The sequence below is a fragment of the Protomyctophum parallelum genome (assembly GCF_964188405.1).
Source record: "Protomyctophum parallelum genome assembly, chromosome: 16".
NCBI classification, from domain to species: domain Eukaryota; kingdom Metazoa; phylum Chordata; class Actinopteri; order Myctophiformes; family Myctophidae; genus Protomyctophum; species Protomyctophum parallelum.
The window spans coordinates 29,912,466-29,935,074 of record NC_139711.1 but is presented as its reverse complement, the minus strand read 5'-3'; the positions used below and the strand labels follow the sequence as shown (position 1 = coordinate 29,935,074).

At 41.6% G+C, this 22,609-nt stretch overlaps 1 protein-coding gene across 1 annotated transcript in view; it reads right to left on the bottom strand.

Moving 5' to 3' along the window:
- frmpd3 (FERM and PDZ domain containing 3) overlaps positions 1-22,609 on the bottom strand; it is a 189,113-nt gene that overhangs the window by 4,024 nt on the left and 162,480 nt on the right. The window contains exons 10-17 of the mRNA XM_083785514.1: positions 21,090-21,221; positions 19,418-19,537; positions 13,511-13,647; positions 10,583-10,709; positions 9,691-9,780; positions 5,461-5,643; positions 2,877-3,012; positions 438-1,325 (exon numbers count right to left, since the gene is read on the bottom strand). Of these exons, the coding sequence (XP_083641640.1) occupies positions 438-1,325; positions 2,877-3,012; positions 5,461-5,643; positions 9,691-9,780; positions 10,583-10,709; positions 13,511-13,647; positions 19,418-19,537; positions 21,090-21,221 (1,813 nt within the window). The remainder of the gene's footprint in view (positions 1-437; positions 1,326-2,876; positions 3,013-5,460; positions 5,644-9,690; positions 9,781-10,582; positions 10,710-13,510; positions 13,648-19,417; positions 19,538-21,089; positions 21,222-22,609) is intronic.

The following is a 22,609-nucleotide window of genomic DNA, read 5'->3' as shown; positions in this document are numbered from 1 at the left end:
ACAAAGCAGTAATTTGGTTCTGTTTTTAATTAGGTCCTAACAATGTTGAAAATAAATCAAGTAATGTCAGTTACTTCCTCCTGCAGCAAAAGTAATTGCCGTGACCAAGCTAGTAGTGCTATTTCTATATAACATTAAAAGGTTGAAGGGAGAGTATTTGTTTGCTATGCTATTGATCAACAATCAAGCTCTCCTCTAGAACACCAGTGTTCTCAAACCAGACATTTACTTTCCATGAAAGAAATTCGTTACTTGCAAAACAAGTACACTTTCATTATCAAAATGTGCTTACTTGCCGTCAATCTGTTACACATTATTCAAAGAAACTTCATGTATTATGTTCAAAGTAAAGACATTTAAATAACATGTTATTGGATTAGTACTACTGTTAAGTCTGTGAGTGACGTGAGGACCATGGCTTGACTCAGACTGTTGACCTGCAGTCTGTGCTGGCTGCGACGGGTGATGAGGGAAATCTTCAGAAGCTGCCAAGGCTTCCAGCGCTTGCAAGGTGGACACTAGAGCATCATCAAGCTCTTGGGCATGATCGCGCACTGTTCTGGTGGCTACATTATCGATTAAAGTCACCGGGACGGCTTCCTTAGCCTTGGCCACCTGCCCGGAGGCTGCCGCCGGACTCGCACCAGTCCGAGCCTTTCTCCCTCTCTTGGGGTCATCCTCGTCTGAGCTGTTGTCCCTGAAGCCAGGCGGAGGGGCGGCGATAGCAGGTTGGGGCGGCTGTAGTTTCTCTCTGTTGGTTGCCTCCTCCTCCTCCTCTTCAATGCCTGGAGGAGGTAGGGCCATGAGGTCCACAGCCGCCATGTCGCGGGAGGCGCAGGCGTTGGAGCAGTACTTCCCCGAACTACCGCTGCTGTTTACTGGCAACGATATTCCCTCTGCCCTGAACTTGGCCTTGCATGAGTCACAGAAGTACCGCAAGGCTTTCTGGGACTGACCCAGCGTTTTGGCCCGACTTCTAAAAGCTGCGTTTTCCACCGCGGGTTTCTCCTGAAGGCCAGAGATTTCTTCCGTACTCTGCACATTAGGGTCAGACTTGGTGCGTGTCCGCCCTGTGGTCTCCTGGGAAATGAAGTTCTGGTTGATGTCGAGCTCCGCTTCAGCCTGCGTCTGGAGCTCCAGGAGATGCTGCTGTTCTCGCAGGTGGACGTGACACAGGCCCAGGTGCTGAGGCTCTGCCGGAACGAGGGCTCTGGATGACACTGGGTCCCGGTGCGAGGAGCCCTCCCTCTCGTCTCCTCGACGCCCTCCCCCAGACGACCCTGTGGCCCCAGAGCGTGGATGGGTGTGGTGGGAAGCTCTGTAATCTGAGGACAGAACGGTCAGAGCAGTGGAGAGTTTGAGTAGTTAAGATGTACTGGGAATGGAAGCTGTTCCAGATGGGATGCAGAGGTGACAGCTGGTGGCCTCATGGAGCATCGTTTGTTATTTCAGAGATGGATGCTGGAGGTTGAAGGTTTGTTTGGTTTTGGAGGGTTAGACTCTGGTGGAATGTGATGAGACGGAATGATGCAAACTCTTCTTTTACAGTAGCTGGACCAGTGGTGGAATAAGTACTTAAGTAAAAGTAACAATAAATTCAGAAATATTTTGTTACAAGTAAAAGTCCTGCATTAAAAAGTATTGGCATACAAATAGACACAAGTTGGTACTTAAGGTTGGTAATCACTTAGTAGTCACTACTCAGTATGGATGCAGAATGTACGAAAATAGCAGATCTACAAGTTCACAATGCATCTCAACATAAACTGTGAGCTTGTATATTAGAATAGACAGTAGTATAGAATAGGGCTTAATTGGTTAATGTATGTATGCTTATAATAATAATAATCTAAATCTAGAAAGTTTAACATGTAACTAAATAATTGTAGTGGAGTCAAAAATACGTTTGCCTCTGTGATGTACTGTAGTGAAGTAGAATAATTGACATACTAAAACAAAGTAAAGGTACCTCAGAATTGTACTTGAGTACAATACTTGAGTGAATGCGCTTAGTTACTTTCCAGCACTGAGGTGGGTCACTCACAACGACAAGCAGATAGTATTGTTGCTTGACCACACTACTGTTTGTGGTCAAAGACAAAGAGAGAACAGAGTGGTACGGTATTTTCATGAAGTCCTAATGTGGAAAGCGGGAAGAGCAGCACCGTTCCGCATGAGTCAGCATGGATATGGGAGGCATTATGGGATGTTTCCATGGTTACAGGCGGCTTGTAATGGTTTCATTGGAGATACAAATGGGAAACAGGCCACAGTGCAGTAGATCGGTCACAGATAGATTAGAGACGTTCGTCAAGCACTGAAAACATGCAGTATTGAAGATGACATACAGTAATCGATATGAAGGATGTTGAAGGCATTCATTATCAACCTTTCATCTTTAAATTTAAGGGAAATATCTTATGGTTCTCTGAAATCACAGTGTTCTGTTTAAGCGCTGTGTCACATCGCTAGTTCATGGAATACAACATATTTTTTATAAGCATGGGCAATGTGGTGAGGGCTCTTGTGTGTTGTATATAATCAGGGAAGGCAAAAGGAATGCTAGCACACCAACACCATCAATACAAGTCATGTCATGTTAAAAAAATCATTCTGCCAAGTTTCAACTGAAACAATTATTTTCCATGACACGCTTTACAGATGTGATACTGTATATCTGTAGTAAACTTTCTCAGCCTGAAAAATCATCTTCCGCACATGAATGGACACTACTGATGGATTACATGACTTTTTATATTTATAGACCATACTTAATAGATATCTTTATTGTGATTCAACATAAGAGCACACATAATTTTTAGTTTGCTTATATACAATCACAACTTGATGTGTGTGAGTGTCAACACTGTACACACCTGCCTTGGTCATCTGAGACTGACCAGGTGTCCGGAAGTAGATGGTGCGCTTGGGGTCCACAAACAGTTTGTAGTATCCGGAGATGAGACAGGCAAAGTTGCTAGCGTCCGGCCACTCCATAAGCAGGACCAGGGGCTGCGGGGGCGGGCAGGGAGGGGGATTAGGAGACTATTTTAGGGGACAGGCAATAAGCATTGCCTGCACTCATTGTAAAGACATCAAAACAAAACGTAAGCATATCGTTGGATGATTTTGTGTCGAATTGTGCAATCGTAATGTACACACAGTGGTGGAAACAAAATGCATATAGGGCTAATATAATGCACTCAGGACACATGTGTCCTGAGTTAAATGGTGTTTTAACAAAATAAACACTGTTGGAGCAAAGACTGTGTGTGGACTACTCCTTCACTCATTGCAAAGACATCAAAACGAAATGTAAGCCTATTGTCGGATGATTGTGTATCAAATTGTGCAATCATAATATACACGGTATTAAGAAAACATGTTTGGTGAAGGTAGTTTCAGTGATAGCCTCGGAAACCCAGATGTTTTTATTTGTTAAAAAAAAAAAGAAAAAAAAAAGAAAAAAAAAGTATTACTATCAGTAAGTTATCAGTAACTTGGGTCTCCTCGTCTCTTCGGCTTTTTAGTAAAGAGGTGGGTTACAGATTTAATCTAATCAAGCCTCGCCTGATTAGATTAAATCTGCAACTCATTTAGCATTTCCATTTTGTCTGCTCACTTCCAATTTGCTTATCCAACCCGTATGAGTTATCTCTCCTGATTGGATTCTGCTCCTGCTCCTCGTACAGTGAGGACGCTTCGCTTCGCCGCTCTCGCCTATGCTTGCATTCCTCAACTGATATCCATGCTTTATTTTATTTTTTTATCTCTACAAGTGGATCCTAGATACTTGTAAACCGATGGGACTGTTTTTGTTCTTTAGATAGAAGTTTTTGCCTACTTCAAAATACCCTTTTTTTTACCTTCTGTGACTGGGTATGTGGCACATAGCTAGCTATATAGCTAACTAGCTCTGGATACTTGGCAAATAGCCAGCCATGCCCCCGACAATCTCCTCAGAGGACTTTCAGAAGCTGCTTCAAAAGATTGCTTTGCTGGAAACGGAATTACACCTCTTAAGAGTGAATTTGGGAGTAAAACATGGGAAAGAAAATCACACGCAGAATAACTCATTCGTCTGGAGTACTCTCGGCGCAAGGCCAAAGGACATGAAAGGTCGAAAAACTGTGAGTAGCTGGCGGGCGGTGAGAATCTCACTGCCCGCTATAATATCAACTATCTCCACAGTGATTACTAACAGAGATAACATGAAAGGACGGCTAAGTGGGAGGACTCGGAGCCCTGATAAGACCAGCTGGCCTACGCTCCCAGCCCGACCCAAAACCACCCCCCCGCAGTGGAATAGTGTGAAAGGCAAATCAAAATTCACACCTCCCCAAAGGGAGAATATGCGGTTGACTAATAGATTTAACCGACTGCTGAATGCTGCTGAGTCTAGCGGCCCATCAGATAACCGTGTTAACGCCACTCCGAGCAGGGTAGCTAATGGAGAGCAAATGATTGAATGTCTGATTGTCGGCGATCAGGCTGTAAAATATGTTAAAAGCACAACAAGAGAAAAGCTAAAGTAATATGCTTTCCCAAAGACACTGTCTCTGATATGGATGACAGAATTGAAGAGATTGTTGATGCACACCCCATGGTAAAAACGCTGATACTGCACATCGGTACACGTGATGCGGAAAAACGAGAATCAGAAATCTTAAAAAAGGATTTCAAAGCCCTACTGTCCACCCTGAGCTCACTTGTTGATGTTGACATTTGGATAAGTGGCCCACTACCTCCGATGACAGGGAGTGAGCGTTTTACCAGATTGTTTGCATTCAATGAATGGCTCTCAACGGCATGCACAGAAGAATCGCCCAGGCAAAAATCATTCAATTTTATTGACAATTTCAATTTTTTCACCTTCCTACCTACATGACTGCCTGCCTAAATATGTCCCAAACCGCCCCCTAAGGTCTTCCACTGCTGGCCTGCTCGCTTTGCCTATAAAAATGGCAACTAAAAAATACGGGGAAGCAGCTTTTTGCTTCTACGGGCCGTCGGCAGGAACAAGCTCCCACTGTACCTTCGTCAGGCAGCCTCTGTAGACATTTTTAAAGCTCAGCTCAAGACCCACTTCTACAACATTGCTTTTAATTGATCTTTTATTTTTAATTTTTTTGTTATTCATGTCCTCACTGTATTGCATTACTGCTTGTTTTTTGTCGTCGCCTTGCTTTTCTTTTATTCTCCATTGTTCTGTAAAGCACTTTGAGCTGCATTTCATGTCATGAAAGGTGCTATACAAATAAAGTTTTATTATTATTATTATTATTAATCACGACCTGAACATGTATTTTCTATTTACTGGAGAGCCGAGGAGGCATGGAGACCCCTTTAACAGAACAAGGGACTCTATACAGAAGCAATGCTTATTTACTATGTATATATGTTCTATGAATCTATGTATTACTAAGATATAATGAATGACAATGTGTTGCAGTGGGCTACCTTGGCCTCGTGGATGGCCACCTCGACGCGCGCCACGCCCTGGTTCTCACGGTACAGCTGGATCTTGCCGACGCGGCTGAACTCGGTCAGCACCGTGGTCAGGTTGTTCTTCAGGTCGATGACGTGACTGATACCGTGGCGAGGACCCACCAGCAGAGTGGTGCAGGCCGACTGTTTCTCATCCTGCCAAAATAGGAGTGCAACAGTTAATCAAGCTAATCCATTTTGATGATCAGAATTGATTCTGATTGATGATTGATGTTTTCTTTAATGTATTTATTTTTCTATTTTTCAAAATAAAATATCCCAGGTGCTGGCCAGGGCCCTTTGGATTTAGTAGTACAATATTTGTCTTTGAAAGTCACACACTTCCAAAATAAATAAATAAACTGCATACTCAAGTAAAGTACAACTACTTACAGTACTCGAGTACAGTAGTAATTTGTTACTGTCCACCACTGGTATTTACAAAACCCCGAACAGAATGTGTTTGTTCATCAGCTAATCGATGGCTTTGTTTACGTTGTAGAAAGCCACTCTGTTTAACAGTCAATTCATCAGAAACCTAAAATCAATATGTGCAGAAAGAGCCATGCATCTTGGGTCCCGTCTGCTGCCAGGCTGGCTGGCCTGCCACACTGGAATGCTTTCCATTATGCCGGTCTAGTCTTCTTATGCTGGATTAATTTACTGTTGATCAATGATTACACTCATACATACAGTACTTCCTCATGCAACTTTACCTTGAGAAGTTGTTTTTTATTATTAACTGCACGAACTGGCCTATTGAACTGCAACTTAAAAACCTATGTTCATTGTTCATACAGAGGAATAAATGGAAACGCTACCCTTAGCTTAGTGTTCGTAAAACACACTGATGAAGCAACCAAAGGTACGGCACCGCCAGGTCCCCCATATCCCTCCCTCTCACTCAGCTCAGCTAAGACAGGGAAGCTGGCAGAACCTTTGCTAAAACATCCAGGCCAACGCCCAGACTCTTCTCCCTTCTGAACTGTTGCAATTACAACTGCAGACTCACTCTCAATCTTCCACCGTAATCTGAAGATTCACCTCTTCAAACTCCATTTTAGCCCATAGCACTTGTCCTAGCCTCGATGACCCTGCAGGCCTATGCAAAGGCTAAATGTCATTTAGATATCAGGTTTTGTAGAAAGATATTGGGCTCCATCTTATGACATGCGTTATCCTCAAGTAATAAACATTTTCTGTGAATTACACATTTAGGAGCTTCCACTATGCGTAAACGTTATCTTGCGGCCACACAACCCACTATTCATTTTGCCGACTCCTATATTTGCGGGTGGAGGTGTGTCTGTAGGCGTGTTGATGCACTTTCCCTATATTTGCTATCTTATGCACACAGGTTTAGGACAATGGAAAGTGCCTCATGTTGCACAATATTCACAGCTCAGAGGTCTCGTTCTGTCTTAATTCTCCGCAAATCTCTGTGATTGGAATTTTACTATAATCAGTAGTGTCAAATTAATTCCTTGTGCTTATTGTGTTTAATTGTCTAGTCAAAGAAGTTATTAGATTTGCACGAGTGAGGCTGTGTTGGAGCTACTGGACACAAAACAACCCGGCATCTGTATCAAATATAAATAGGCTATGCCTATATTTCAAGGCAGCAACGTGTGTTGCTCTTTCATGGCCATGGGCCATAGTGTAAATCACTGGGCATAATGTTAAATGGATAATGGATCTCTTAAAGGCAATGGCAGTTGGCACAGTGATTGGTTTAATCATTGTAACGCCCAAACCACACCTATGCATAATGTAAGGGGTAATGGAGGTGTTTTAGGGCCTTGGGCTGTGGCACAAGATAACACATTTTTCAGGGCCACACCTCTCACACAATACTAAATCCCCAGATTTACAGATTATAGATTTTTGGGATATTCTACTGTTCATTCATTCATTCAAACCTTTATTTATTCTCAAAAGACATTGAGGTTATCCTCATTTGCAGTGTCATTGAGATACAACATAATACAACATTTTCAAAGCAATAAACAAAAACAGAACAGAACAGCAACATTTCCTCATTGCGTGATGTAATACATGCTTAAAAACAGTTGCCGACACTTGGGGGTAAGGGTGCAATCAAAGATTTAAATTCCACGTGATTGGGGCACTAAAACAAAAGGCTGTTTTCCCCAACTCTGTGTTTACATTTGGAACCTTTAGAGTGAGCCAGTAACTGGAGCGTGTCCTTTAGACTCCATCATGGCCCATAGCACTTACCCTACCCCCTTAGATATCATTTCTGTAGACTTAGATAGCATCTGATACAGACTTATAGCATGTTATGTAGACGGCACTATAATTGCATTGTATATAGTCATAGCACGCCATAGTACATATGTACTGTATAGCATAGTAGTATATATATAGCTTATATGTATAGTCTCATAATATAGATATTCCACTGTTACTTTCTTAGCTTACGCATGTTTTATGATAAATGCTTTTGTGATGTATTCCCATGCTTTTGTTCCTGATTATTGTAAGTCGCTCTGGATTAAGAGCGTCTGCTAAATGCCTAAATTGTAAATTGTAAATTGTATATGTTATAGGATTCCAATCCAGCAGAGCTTTAATATACAATGGTAAAGTTCCATCGATTGCTTTAAAAATAAACAGATACCAGTGTTTACTTTGAGTTTTTGACTGTGAGACTGATGATAGGTTCTTGATTTAACTATGACCATTGATAACTATTTCTATACATTTGATGTATTACCTTTTGTAGCCCTTACTTACTGTAAGGTGCTCTGTATTAAGATCGTCTGCTAAATGCCTAATTGTAAATGGAAACAATTCTGACCATTATGCAATAATAATTACGACTAGCTCAAATGAATTGCGAAGAGGCGATGATGTAACATTTGTGACAGGCCTAATAGCAGCTACGAATCCCCAGAGGGGTGCCCTGGGCACTGCCGAGGTGTACCATTACGCACAGCTTGACACCTCAGTATTGATTTCCCACACCTGGCCTACAGGGCAGGGCTCCGTGGATTCGTACAGGGAATAAGCAAATCAAGTATTGCAATAATTCAGGCACGGCAGTCAAGCAAATGGTTTCCACTGTCATACCATACTCAATCTCCCTTCATTCTCATTTGCCAAAAAGCTAACACATACTAATCTACATGTCGTTGTCGGGCAGAAACCCTGTACCTCCATATTTTAACTTCTTTTTTGTAGTAAATGAATGCCCTATACTTGATCACACTACTACAGCATCACAATATTCACATAAACGTATCAAAAGTAGCAGATCTATATCTGCTACTTTTGAATTTGAATCCTGAAAAGTAACCGTTTTGGACATAGGTTTCCACCCGACAGAGACGACCTACGATAGTTCATTATAGGCTACTGTTCACTCTTCATCCTTGGTCACAGCACCGTTCCAGCAGCCTGTCAGTGATTAAACTCCATTCACCTCCCCAACCTCCTCCTTTGTGGTATCATAAATGTTCTGTGCGTTCTATACTGCATGATGTTATATCTGTGTATCTAACTTACACGTATATGCCCTTGATGGGTTCAATGTTATGTTAGGGCTGGAACAGGATCCAACATTGGGGAACTGATCATTTTTAATTCTAAGAACCACCGCTGTTTTCAGGCTAGGGAAGTCATGCATTTTGGTCATTGCATGTATTCCTACGGGCTGGGCGGCACCTGTCAGTGGGGAGTGTTGGGCGGCAGGATTAGCATGAAGGCTCTACATGCTCTTGGTGGGGGCTCCTCACTGGAAGGATACAACAGCAGCAACACCGACATGTGTGTGGGTGGAGGAATCAATTGGCATAATGACTAAATTGGTGAGAAAAAGGGGGTAATTTTTTTTTGCTACTCTAAATGTAATAATAATAATAATAAAAATAACTCTCAGAGAGACAGGCCGGTTAAGGAATTAGTTAAAAGGGAATCATTAGGGTGAATCGTTAGGGAATCGTTGAAATCCTAAAGGATCCCTAGTTATCTTATCTTCATGCGAGATCTGTATCTTATAGGGGGTTAACTTATCTCATATTCTGCGTCTTGCTTTCTTTTAGATGATCTGTAGTATCACAGGAGTAACAACGTCAAACCGAACGCAATATCATTCCAATAACTGGTTTATCATCGTGATGAAAGTGTCTGACTTAACTGGAATAATGTTGGACTTTAGGTGTGAACAACAGTATAATTTACCAGTCCGACAGTGTTGAAGAGCAGTCCACCGAATGGCGGCAGGTCGTTGAGTACGCGCATGTACTGCAGCTTTCCCTGGATCGGAGGCACCTGTCAACATACAGCATGAGAATACACAGATGCTTGATCTCATCCACGGTAACACCATACATCACCTCATGGGGGCACTGTTGAGCCACTGATGAAGCCAAGCACCACCAGTGTGGTTCTCAAACATTTTCATGTCAATGACCCCCAAATTGTATGTATTTGTCCACCTATCTGAAAAATTGTTTAAAACATTTGTTTTATTTAATCATATAGGACGTACCAAACAGCCATAAATATGTTATATAAATATGTTTTCTTTTTATAGGACTACAGCAGAGATAAATTAATTACTCCCATAAGGGAATGCTTAGATACTGTATATAGTTGCTGTCGTGCAGAAACCATGTATCTCCATATTAAAAACTTAAATGAATTGCTCTAATTTGTCATACAAGCTTGTAGATCGGCGATTGCAGCTTATTTTTTTCATTTTGTTTCAATCAAGTGAAAGTGATTACCGGTAAGTATGTCTGTGGGTTTTATAAATATTTAATCAATGAAAAGCACCTTGTTCCCACTGCTAGATGGAGGAGGGTGCTGGTAGGTCTTCAGCAGCTGGGACAGGGTCTTACACACGTACGTACCTTGTTGCCAGACGGAGGAGGGTGCTGGTAGGTCTTCAGCAGCTGGGACAGGGTCTTACACACGTACAGTACATACCTTGTTGCCAGATGGAGGAGGGTGCTGGTAGGTCTTCAGCAGCTGGGACAGGGTCTTACACACGTACGTACCTTGTTGCCAGATGGAGGAGGGTGCTGGTAGGTCTTCAGCAGCTGGGACAGGGTCTTACACACGTACGTACCTTGTTGCCAGACGGAGGAGGGTGCTGGTAGGTCTTCAGCAGCTGGGACAGGGTCTTACACACGTTCTTTTCCTTGACAGTGGGCAGCAGGCTGAGTGGCAGGAACGGCTCCAGACCCCACTCCTTCCTGCAACATATGGGCTGGAATTAAAGCAGTGCATGCTTCTCAAACCTTTTCAAGTGAAGGAGCCCCCAAATTGATATATGCTGCGAACCCCTATTTGTAAAGGTTTTGTGTCAGAGACCTCCCAGAAGAGATTTTTTTTTCCTTTTAAAGTACAAATCGAAATGATTCAAGATAATAATGTTGAACACCTGTGCACTGGAGGCTTTTCTAAATAGAAACATCATTATGATCAAAATTAGACACAACACAATACAACTGTGAAACATAAGCAACCTAACCATTCAATAACCAGTCAGAAACTATATGTGACCATTGTTGATTTGATTTCAACCTAAATTTGTTACCTGTAGTCTTAGATCCGTGGGCAAAGAGTTCCAGAGTTGTTCTCGCTTTACTGAGAAGTCCAAATGAGTTCTTGCACACGGGAACAACACAATCAACGTTTTACTCAATACTGTAAAGTACAATTTTCAGGTACATTTACTTTACTTGACCATTTCCATTTGTTATACTTTATACATCCCCAAACTGTTAAGCTCAAGACTCAAAAGAGAAATGAGATGTTTGAGGACCCAAACTAGTGAAAATAGCACATCTACAAGCTCGCAACTCGTCGCTTTGCTCCACGAAGAGCTTATGGATCAGATAGTTTCACTACTTCTTAAACTTTTTGACCCACTGTTTGCATTATACTGTACTGTATATTGTAAAGGAAGGGCCTCAACCAAATGAAGCCACGCCCAGTGCATCACAGGAGCTGGTCGACTCTGCATTGTATGTATTAGAACCAAATGAAGCCACGCCCAGTGCATCACAGGAGCTGGTCGACTCTGCATTGTATTAGAAGCTCACATCTAATGCTCACGATGCAGCATGTTGTGAGTTTTTGGAAACCGTTTTTCCTAAAAGCCTATAAGCCTTTTAAGACCGGAAGCGACTAATGCGCCTTGGTAAAGTTGAGGGGCGTTGACGCAAGCGAGCACGGCCCTGTGAGATTGACGTGCACGTGCTTATGGGTGGGTGGATTATTTACTCTATCAGAAAATCAATTAAGTAAGCAGGACCTTTGCTTGTAACAGATTATTGCCTACCTGCTGGCTGCTGCCCACCTACGTAGTAGCATCCTACCTACAGAATCATCCATCCATCCATCCAGCCAGCCAGCCAGCCAGTCAAACATATTCACGGTGCGCAACACCGCTGCACAACTAAGTATTAATCACCCATAAGCTCCCCTGCCAGGCGACTGGCATACATTCTTGGCTGGTGTGACACAGCCAACCACCATAACTTAAGACTGTTATGAGCACAATGGAGTATGTTGTGGCTCCGTGGATGAGAGGGCACAAGCATAATGAGTTGCCAGGTTGGGATTTTGAGGATGAAATTTAAAAATAATTAAGGAGAAGGCAATTTCACAGAGCCAAGGATTTTCTTTTGTGCACTTGTCAGAATGGAGAATTATCCTTGAGTAATTTCTTTTTTTTTATACCGGACCAGTTCATTATTAATCACTTAGATATTATTATGAACAAACTTGGTTATGAGTAATAGGGGGAGTTGGGAAACTGTTAATGAAGTTAAAAATGTAATTCTTCACTTTTCACCTTCACGGGTAATATCTGGGAGGTTAATTTGAGGCTCACTTAGTTCGGAAGCAGCAGACCAACTCCACGTGTTGAGGGTGGACATGCAGGTAGTGCAAGAGGTGAAGAAGAAGTTCTCAAAGTGTGGTCCGAGGACATGCAGGGGTCCTTGAGGGGGTTCAAGGTGGTCAGTTTAAACACTTTAACCAAAAACCGTTGAACCACTTTAACCCCACATACTGCACATTGGCCATTTTCAAGAAATCTGGAAACATGTGAAACATTTTGAATATTTTAAAAATGTTTTAACATCAGATCTCGCAAATGATTCCTGTTGGTAGAACTTGCAATAGTGCCTTGTAGAGAAACATCGATAAAGTAGATTTTATTCAGATTTATCTGAAAAAAGCCATTTTAGTGTCCGAATGTTTGTGAAGAATGGGTCCAATATTTAGTTCAATGACCATGCATGGGGCTAATTGTGCTGAGCATTGAGAAAAAGTAGCCGAGCCTGAATGCAAAAATATATCCACACTTGTATTCACATTATACATCACACTATAATAACATATTGGTTCATTCTATCCGTGAGTTATCTGACTAAACTAGCATATATTTGTCTCCACACACCTCGCACAACAATACCCTGTGCCTCGCCTCAATGTCTGCTGCTTACAAGCCCCCAAAACATAATTTATTGTGACTGTGAGTAGTATGTATGGACAAGTAGGTCATACATGGCCTACTTGTGCGCAAGCAGAGCGTGCACATACTGCTACTAACTAATGTCTATTACAACTGCTGTTCTAAATCCTTTAGACCCTTATTGACCTTATACCAACCTTGAAACGTACCTTAGTTACGTCACCATCAACAGCCAATAAGTGACCACCATTCTTCCCGCAGCATACATACATACGCAGCCGATCACCAAACGTACCTTAGTTACCTCATCAAGAATGGTGGTCCCTTATTGGCCGGTGGACAACACCGATATACATACATACTTATTGGCCGGTGTACAACACCAACATACATACCCAGCCAATCACAGTACTTGCACGCTCTGCAAGCGCAAGTAATAATAGGCTATGATCTATCTTCGAACGGGAAAGGACTAGTTGACTAAATAACTGACTACTAAACTTTGTGCATGTGCAAATCTGTGAGGTTAATTTGAAGGCTCCTTTAAACTTGGAGGCGGGGAAGACTTACTCCACGTGTTTGAGGGAGATCTTCTGATTGGGCCGGGCCGAGGACACAGTGATGTAGATATGAAGCGCAGCCAATCGCAGCGTGACGTCAGACTTCCAGTCCACGCCGAATCGGTCCTTGATAACATCGTTGCGACTCTGCGGGGTACATAGCAGTTATTGTCAGATTAAGATTAAGATTTTATCGATAGTGATTCTGCTTATCGATTCAGGTTCTTAAAATGGTAAAGAAATATATATATATATATATACGGTATGTTTAGATCCAATCCAGTCCACTTTTTGATATTGTACTAACATCCTATAAATGCACCATGTCTGTGTGTGTGTGTGTGTGTGTGTGTACGACGTACGTCTGTAATCCACATAACTCGAGAACCGACTTCAAATTTAACACATGTTCCACACTACCACAGGGACTGCAGTGCCTGGTCCATCGGATCGCCGGTTGTCCAAAACCAGCACAAAAGCCTCTGCCCGAGCTCTGGACATCTCCATATATGGAGCTGGCCTGTTCTGACATCACAATGATGTTCTGACATCTGCATATACTCCATATTTGGGCATGCCTGACAAATAACTCCATATATGGGCATAAAAGGGACACAGACATAATTACTGGGTGGGGCATTAATTTCTAACTTGCATCGTTCCAAGTAGGCCAGTGCCCAAAAGGGCACCGCTCTAGTCTCCAAAACATCCAAAATAAATAATAAAATGTTAATAGAAATATTACACACTATGAAAGAGTGGATTAAAAGTCAAGGGATAGGGGGTACTACTGAAAAACCTCTGATCAGTGGAAAAAAACAGCTGATCAGTGGATCTCAATGCCCTTGAAGGAGTGTAAACGCGTAAGAGGTCAGAGAGGTGCCAGCCCGTTCACTATTTTGAATACAATCTTTAAATCAATTCTATAACAAACAGGGAGCCAGTAGATGCCAGAATCACTGTGATGTGATCATGCTTGCTGGTTCCACTTAAATAAATAATTTTGAACCAACTGCAATTAGTTCACCTGCAAAATATCTTAATTCTTAAGCATTACCTGAAGTAAATTGTATTTTCTATTAGTAGTAGGTGTTCATATTACTATATTAGTGGTACTGAGATTAGCCAATTAGATATTTTTGTCCCGAAAAACGCAATCATCCCTGTCAACTACTTTTACATCAGTAATTGTCAAGAAATGTAATGAATTAATTCCAACATTCACAAGTTGGGTCAAGGATGTTCTATCCTTTATTTATGCCATTGGAGAAGCTCAGATACAACAGGTACAAATCTCGCCAGCTGTTATAAGTGTTTTCCTATACATGTCATTTTTCTGTTTCCCTTGATTTCTAGAAACTATGTAAACTCTTAACTCTTTCAAAGTTTTACATTTTTGCTTGTCATGTTTTATAGTGATAATAATGTGTGGTAACCTATTTTCCTTTATAAATTGTACTACTGTCTGGTTAGAGTCTGGTTGGTTCACTGTGTAGCCCCTTAATATAGTAAAAGGCTATTTTATTGTATTTATTATATTTTATTATTTCTTATTTTATTCATTTTATATTTATATCCTTTATTACCTGTTTTTTATTATCGTGGTTTATGGTTTTATTATTGTTGCTTTTGTTGTTGTTGTCTTCTTTTGTGAGGGAACCAGGGGCCTGTTTCACGAAACTTGGATTAACTAATCCAGGATTTAGGCCAAAGCCAGGCTTTTTAAATCCTGATCTTTACAGCCTGGTTTATTCCGTTCCACTAAAGCCAAGCGAGGCTCAGAATTGGCGGATTTGGCGAGCCGGGATCAGCAAGCCTGGCTTAATAGACAGTCTGGCTTTTTGTCTCTAGACCCATTATGTGGATCACAGATTTACTGATCCTTCTTCTTTATGGGGTATTAAGGCAGTTTGCTTCCTTAATAGTTGCATTACAGCCCCCTTCTGTATATCTCATTATCTTTACTAATCTATTCAAGACTTACTGATACAAGGACTTAAGCGTCTAAAATAAATACTGCTGCTGTAATTAAAGAGAGAACATACTCTCAATAGTGGATAGACTGAATGATTAACTACCCCAAAAATATAGTTTACATTTTACCACTACTATTAACTTAAAACAGAATTCTTAATATTGTAAGCATAATGATATTGTCGCATTGTGATATTTGGCCATAACTCCCTCCTCTGAGGGAGCTACCTTTGGGGAAGGGGGTTGTTGTCCAGACAGGGGCCAGACTGGTGAGGGTCATGGGTTCATGTAGCATGCCAAAGTTTGTGCTATTGCCATTGAGAATGCATTGGGCGTTTAAGGTAAATAACTCAGAAACTACAAAACATTTCAAAGTAAAAAGTTCCAGCATGTGTCTCCACAGTAAGCTGAATTGTGTGAATGGAGTTTCTAGGTGAAAGTGATTTTTTGAAGTGCCACTATCTGCCTATAAATGTCTCAAATTTGAAAGCACTATATTTCTAAAACTATGAAACATTTCAAATATTCCTTTTCAGGCACACATGTCCACCGTAGGATGAACCTAAATAGGTTTGAATGGGGTTTCTAGGTGTAAGTATGTAGGACTAGTAGTGGGTGAAACGTTACAATGGTAATATGTTGTAAAACAATGAGTAATGGTAATATTTAATGGTTTTCACTTTTACAAAAAAAATAAAAATAAAAATATAATATAATATAATAATTCTTCTTAACCGTGCACTTGCACGACAGCAAACCTATTCATGGGGAACATTCACCAAAAGCAGCTGATCTACAAGCTCACAAGCTGTCATGATGTTGTGCAGCCTATATATTTTGGTTATTTGATTTTATATAGTGCTTAAATTAGTCCTTTAATGCAGACCGATACAAATAAGGCAACATAAACCCATAATAATTGAATAAATCTGGAAAACATCATTGGTTTGTGATCAGTTTGACTGCTTAATGAACAGTAAAGACATCAGGATTAGGTTAAACCTGGCTGTTAGCCTGGTCCGGAGCAGGCTAAGTCCAAAGCATTAGTTTCCATGGTAACTAATGTAGCATCACTTTCATGAAACCGAATCAAGCCTCAACACATCCAGGTTAACTGGTTCAGTTAATCTGGCAAGATCAACCAGCTTTCATGAAACCGGTTAATCACTGATCCAGGATATATTAAGCCAGGATATGTGTTAAAGCCCGGCTTAATCTCTAATCCAAGTTTCGTGGAACGGGTCCTAGGGAGGGTAGGGTATATGTGGGGTTGTTTGTCTACAAAATTGAAAATCCTATAAATAAAGTTATATATATATAAAAAAAAAAAAAAAATGTAATGAATAACCTCTGGTATGTTTATTCCATGACAACACAATGGAAAGCAATAGCAGTTAAAGCAATCTTTACTCAAAGGCAACCCACCAGAACTTTTAAAATGATTAGGATTGTACCGATTCCCATTCCTTCATTTCTATGGGTACGTGGCACCCGGCAGTTTGGACTGTTGAACATCGCCTGTCACCAGGTCGGAATGTTGGATTAGGATTACCTCCTTTGGGTGGATTGTTCCTCTATAAGGTGTGGACTACTTTTTCTTTGTGGATCTACCATGTGGGTTGTTAGCTTTTTGCCTTATGTGGCTGTATACTTTCTTATGTTGACCTGCCGTTGTGCTGCTACCTTTTGCACCTTACATGTCAAACCACATGTCCATACCTTCTGCTATGTGGATCCTGCACCGATTTATGTCAAACCTCAATCATGTATAGATACTATTTCTATATAGTATTAGATTAGATTAGATTTGTGTCTTTCTTTCCTGGAAAACAACAAAATGATGGAGCTGTGATGAACCTGTGACGTGACAAATACAGTAACTCATTCTGATTCAGTTCCTACTTGCAAACGGATTTCGATACCCAGCCCTATTATGAACACATTGTATTTTTGGGTTTAGATACGGTCATTGGAAACTGTACGTATTTGCATCACTCTCGGACGGAATCGGAAGGAAGAAACATGATGTGCTGAAAAGCAGAGAACTGATTTCATTGAGTTGGAAGTCGGAACAGCTTGTGATATGTCTCTGATTGTGTCCCTGTTGGCGTCATTTTCTCCTCCGGCAGCAGATTGCTCTCCTTCAGCATCAACATGAGGGCTGATTGCACCTCACATCTGCCTGGATTGGCAACCAGTGAACTTCACCTCTATAGTTGGGCCATATTTCAACTTTTTTCTTTTATTCTTCTTTCTTTTATCTTGTAACTCCAAACTTCCACTCCAAAAATCGAAACCTTTGCTCTACAAGCTACTTGCAATGCATCGTGACGCATTGTGAGCTTGTACGTAGATCAGATACTGTACCTGTGAGCTTAGAGCTACTACTGACAGTTTTCAGCTACTTGCGATCCTACTTACGCTTAAGCTTACAGTTGCTAATGTGAGCTTACTAGGCTACTTGTGAACATGCTTGTGAGCTTACCGCTATTCTTTTTTGTTATTTTCTAACACCACTCAGTTCACTCAGATTTTTAAAGTGGTTAAGTCTGTCTGTGTGTTTTACAGTATTCATGTTGAGCCAATGAATACTGTAAAACACGAATACTGAATACTGTATACTGAATACTATAAAAAACAACCTTTTAAACCCCACGGGGGTCCGGGAGGGAAAATCTAAAATATCGGAGTTGGAACCTGAGACCTTGACCAGCCCCATTTACCCGCTGAGAGCTGTTCATGAGGTGGACAGAATCTAGCCCCCGCCGCCGGGGAATTGGGGCTCAGGAGGTAAGAGCTAAGTTGTTACTAAATAATAACTACATTTGTGGAACACAGCACTCTTTCCGTTTCCTATAAAGTGACGGTTTTGGACCACCTGACACTAAATAAGTGTCTCACTCAAAATAAGAAAAATGTCACTCACAGCATATCCGTGGTCATCATATGGGCATACCTAATGGTATGCTGGTAGATGGTAGAATGGTAGATCGCAAATGGGGAATTTCCATTTTACATATCAAAAGTCCATAAAATCCAAATTTAATTACTTATTTTGAATGTGCTGCATGATGACCTGAAAGAATCTTAATTTCATTCACCTGTTTTCTTCCCATTACTGCATGTTACTCAGACATCCAGACAGTGTATTACTCAATTTAAACTTAATCAGCACGATACAATATGTATCTGAAAACATTATAGGTTAGAAATAAGCCACACATGCTGAGATCCACCGTTTGTCCCTCAGACTTTAACTTGTTGCGAACGCAGTGAGCCACTTACTATGACAGCAAGGGCTGAATGTCTGTGTGTCTGTGTGTCTGTCTGTGTGTCTGTCTGTCCCGCTGTTACACCACCCGCCCGCCACCAGAGGGCGCAGCTGTAGCACACACACACACACAGGGCGCAGCTGTAGCACGCACACACACGCACACACACACACACACACACACACACACACACACACACACACACACACACACACACACACACACACACACACACACACACACACACACACACACACAACCACACACACACGAGCTGCGTTCGCTTCCCGCGTTTGCGCGTCTTACTTGTAACAAAGAGACTATACGGATGTAGCTAACGTACATAGCTTGAAGGGATGCAATGCTGATTGGTTCAGAAACACAGAGGCTTCCGTTTCAGAGTGAAACTACACAATAAAATGCCCCCAAAAAAGTCATTGCACCCCCACTTTAAATGTTCTCCACATACCCCCATTCAAATATACTTTCTTTTCAAGAACTTTTTGAAAATAGCAGATATACAATCTGCCAAGCTTATGGATTTCAATTAGCTGATGCATATCGGTTTAAAGTGCTCATTCTTTTGGGCTTGTTTTGATAGACGTGGTTGCTTATTTCTCCCGCAAAACCTAGCAACACTCAGTGCCTGTAAGCCAGTGTTTTCTTATTACCTGGATATAAAGGTACTCGAATGCAGCGGGGTCCCGTCTCAGCAGGTCTGCCGGGTCCTTGGGGAAGAAGCAGATGCGGAACAGACACTTCATCCCCTGGAAGTAGGTTCTGTGCACAACCTGAGACACAAAGCATGAGAACACCATCACAATCACAACCACCTGACCATACTCCCACACAGTAAGGTAAACCAGAAACGCTTTGCCGACACTGCAAGTAGCATGAGCTTCATTTTCCATCCACCAGCAGCTGTTTAAAAACCCGGACGCCTGCTCTAAGCTGTACCTTGCATCTTCGTGACTCTACTGGGAGACACAGCATGAGACCACCTTCACAGTCACAATCACTTGGCCTCGTCACAGATCACAGGCTGACAGGTGTGAAGCAACATTTTCTTGCAGTTAGTTTTCTAAGCATTTTGTAGTCGGGTAAAAGCTAAAAAGGTTTTTTTTCCGCTTTTTTTCCCTTCCTATTCCACTACATCTCAGAGATTTAGATTATTAATACAAAATATACATGGACGGATACATGATGATGTATTATTAAAGGTTAAAGCCACCCAGCAGCACATTCAGTGATTACATTCTTCCCCACCTTCTTAAATGCATTTCTTTGTGGCTTTCGCCTTTATTTTTTACGGAGGGACAGACAGTAGGCTGACAGGAAATGGGGAGAGAGATGAGGGGATGACATGCAGTAAAGGCCGTCGGGATCGGGAGTCGAACCCGCGGCACACTGCCAGACAGGATTACCAGCCCTTCCCCACCTTCTTATACCAACACCCATTGGTGGTTACTAATTACAATCCAATAATTAGGAAATGGGCCATTCTGCATAATGACTGAGTACTTTTACTTTGGCGCTGTGTTATCTTATGCCAATACTTTTGTACTTTGACTAAAGTAAAATACTTTTACTTGTAACAGAGTATTTCTACATTGTGATATTGTCGCGTTTACTTTTAACTATGCGTTGGTCCAACTCGCCCCATTACGAACGCTGTCGCTAACCCCAATTGCACGCAAAGCCACGTTGTTGAATTAATGTGCCGTCAGAATTAGATGCAAAGAAGGAATATGATATGCACATCCCCATAGTTTTTTTTATACGGTGCTGGACCCAAAAATTATCAAATGAAGAAAAAATGGAATGTCTGCACACGATATGTTTGCTCCCCGTCCTCTCTTTATTTTAACGTTTTAACGTTAATGCACGCCTGCGATGCTGCAAAGCAACGCAGAAGTGCATTAATGACGTTAAACCACTCCCTCAAGTGTAATATTGCAATTATACAACAGTTACCCTTGAAACAGATGTAGCCACTATGACCACAAATGTCCCAAGAAACTAGCTAGCGTAGCCAGCGAGTATGCTGCGCTCTGGGAGTACAGAGCAGCTGATTTTTTTGTTTTGATTAGCCGTTCCATGATGCTGGTGTGAAGCACGGCTAGAAGGCTGTTTCAACCAAGCAGATTGCTTCATCGAAACAACCTGTTGTATTCATTTGCCTCATGTCACTGTCAGCCAATGTCGCAGAGGACAATTTTTAACTGGAGGTGTCCGAAATTGAATTACGCAGCAAAGAAAGAAGCATATCTACAAGCACCATATTTGAACTTTTTATGTTTTTCATAAATTACTGACATAATGTGTGTGTGTGTGTGTGTTTACATGCGACAGAGGCTGGTTGTCCTGCAGTAGATGTAATCTCTGGTCGTGTTCCAGGCCGCCGGCCTCCAGGACCAGGGAGAAATGCTCTATGTAACGCAGAGACAGACGATCCTGCAGAGAGGATATTACATCCTGGAGGGGAGAGAGAGAGAGAGAGAGAGAGAGAGAGAGAGGGGGGGGGGGGGGGGGGGGGGGGAGGGGGAGAGAGAGAGAGAGAGAGAGAGAGAGAGAGGTGGTTGAATAGATGACATTTTCTTTCGTCATGGCAGATCAGGATATACTGTGTTCCACCAATCATATTTATCTGTTGTGGGGTGGACAGAAAACTGTGTGATGGAGTTGTGGGGACAGCACTTACAGCGCTCTACGCCACGTGCTTTTATTGTTCTGTGGGTATTTTAATTTGAGTGGCTTTATAGAGAACAATGAACGTGTCATCTACCGCAGTGCTCCCATATGGGGGGGGGGGGGGGGGGGGGGAGGGGAGCAGCGGACGAAATAAAAGTGTCCACAATACACAGTGTAAACACACAAATCACTACACAACACAACACACAACTCTGAGTACACGCACGGTGAAGTAATCAGCCTTAATTTAGGTCCTTAACTTAAATGATCACTCAGGATTTAACTGTGGGGCTTCTCCTATATCCTATTTCTGCAAAGGAAAGGAAAGGTACTATGTTTACCCAGGGTAACTGGACTAAGCTCAAGAACTTGTTTACAGCCAGGCCCGCCCTGCTCATAGAACATTTCATGGTAGGGGTTCAATGCCTTGTCCAAGGGCACTTCAGCAGTGGTCATTTTTTTATGTCAAATATGTTTTTATTGAACAGATTATAAATTATTACAAACATTATGATATGAAATACTTTTTTTATGAATCAAAATGAAAGAAAAAATAAACAAGACAAAAAAGAGAAAGAAATCCCTTAACCCTCCCACCCATACTGCTCAGTGACACTGCATACTATAATAAGATGATAGAAAGCTCATGGAAAACATCTGAAAAGAAAATGGCGTACAGTCAACCATATCAATGGTATCCTGTCTATTAATCGTTTCTGCTCAGGTAATGGACAAGGGGCAGCCAAACCTTATCAAACTGGCTCTCCCTGTTTCTCAGGAAATACCTTATTCTCTCAAGATGAAGTGTACTAGTCATTTCATTTAACCAGTGCTTAAATGCAGGAGCCTCCTCCTTCTTCCAGTGTGTCAGAATTAGTTTTTTCGCTGTAATCAGACCATATGAGAAGAGTTGTTTCTGTGCTCTTGTCAACATAGGCATGGAGTCTGACAAACCCAGAATTATTAGTACAGGATCGGGGTCAATATGAATACTCAAAATATCAGAGAGCGTCTCAAATATCTTAATCCAATATCTCTGTCATAGCTATAGCGCCAATAGCTAGCCAGATAGGCGGTACAATGAGGTGTCAATAAACATCAAACATCAAAGGGACCAAATCGGTCAAACAAAGATTAAAAATACTTAACGGCTTCCGCGCCACAGGAGATAT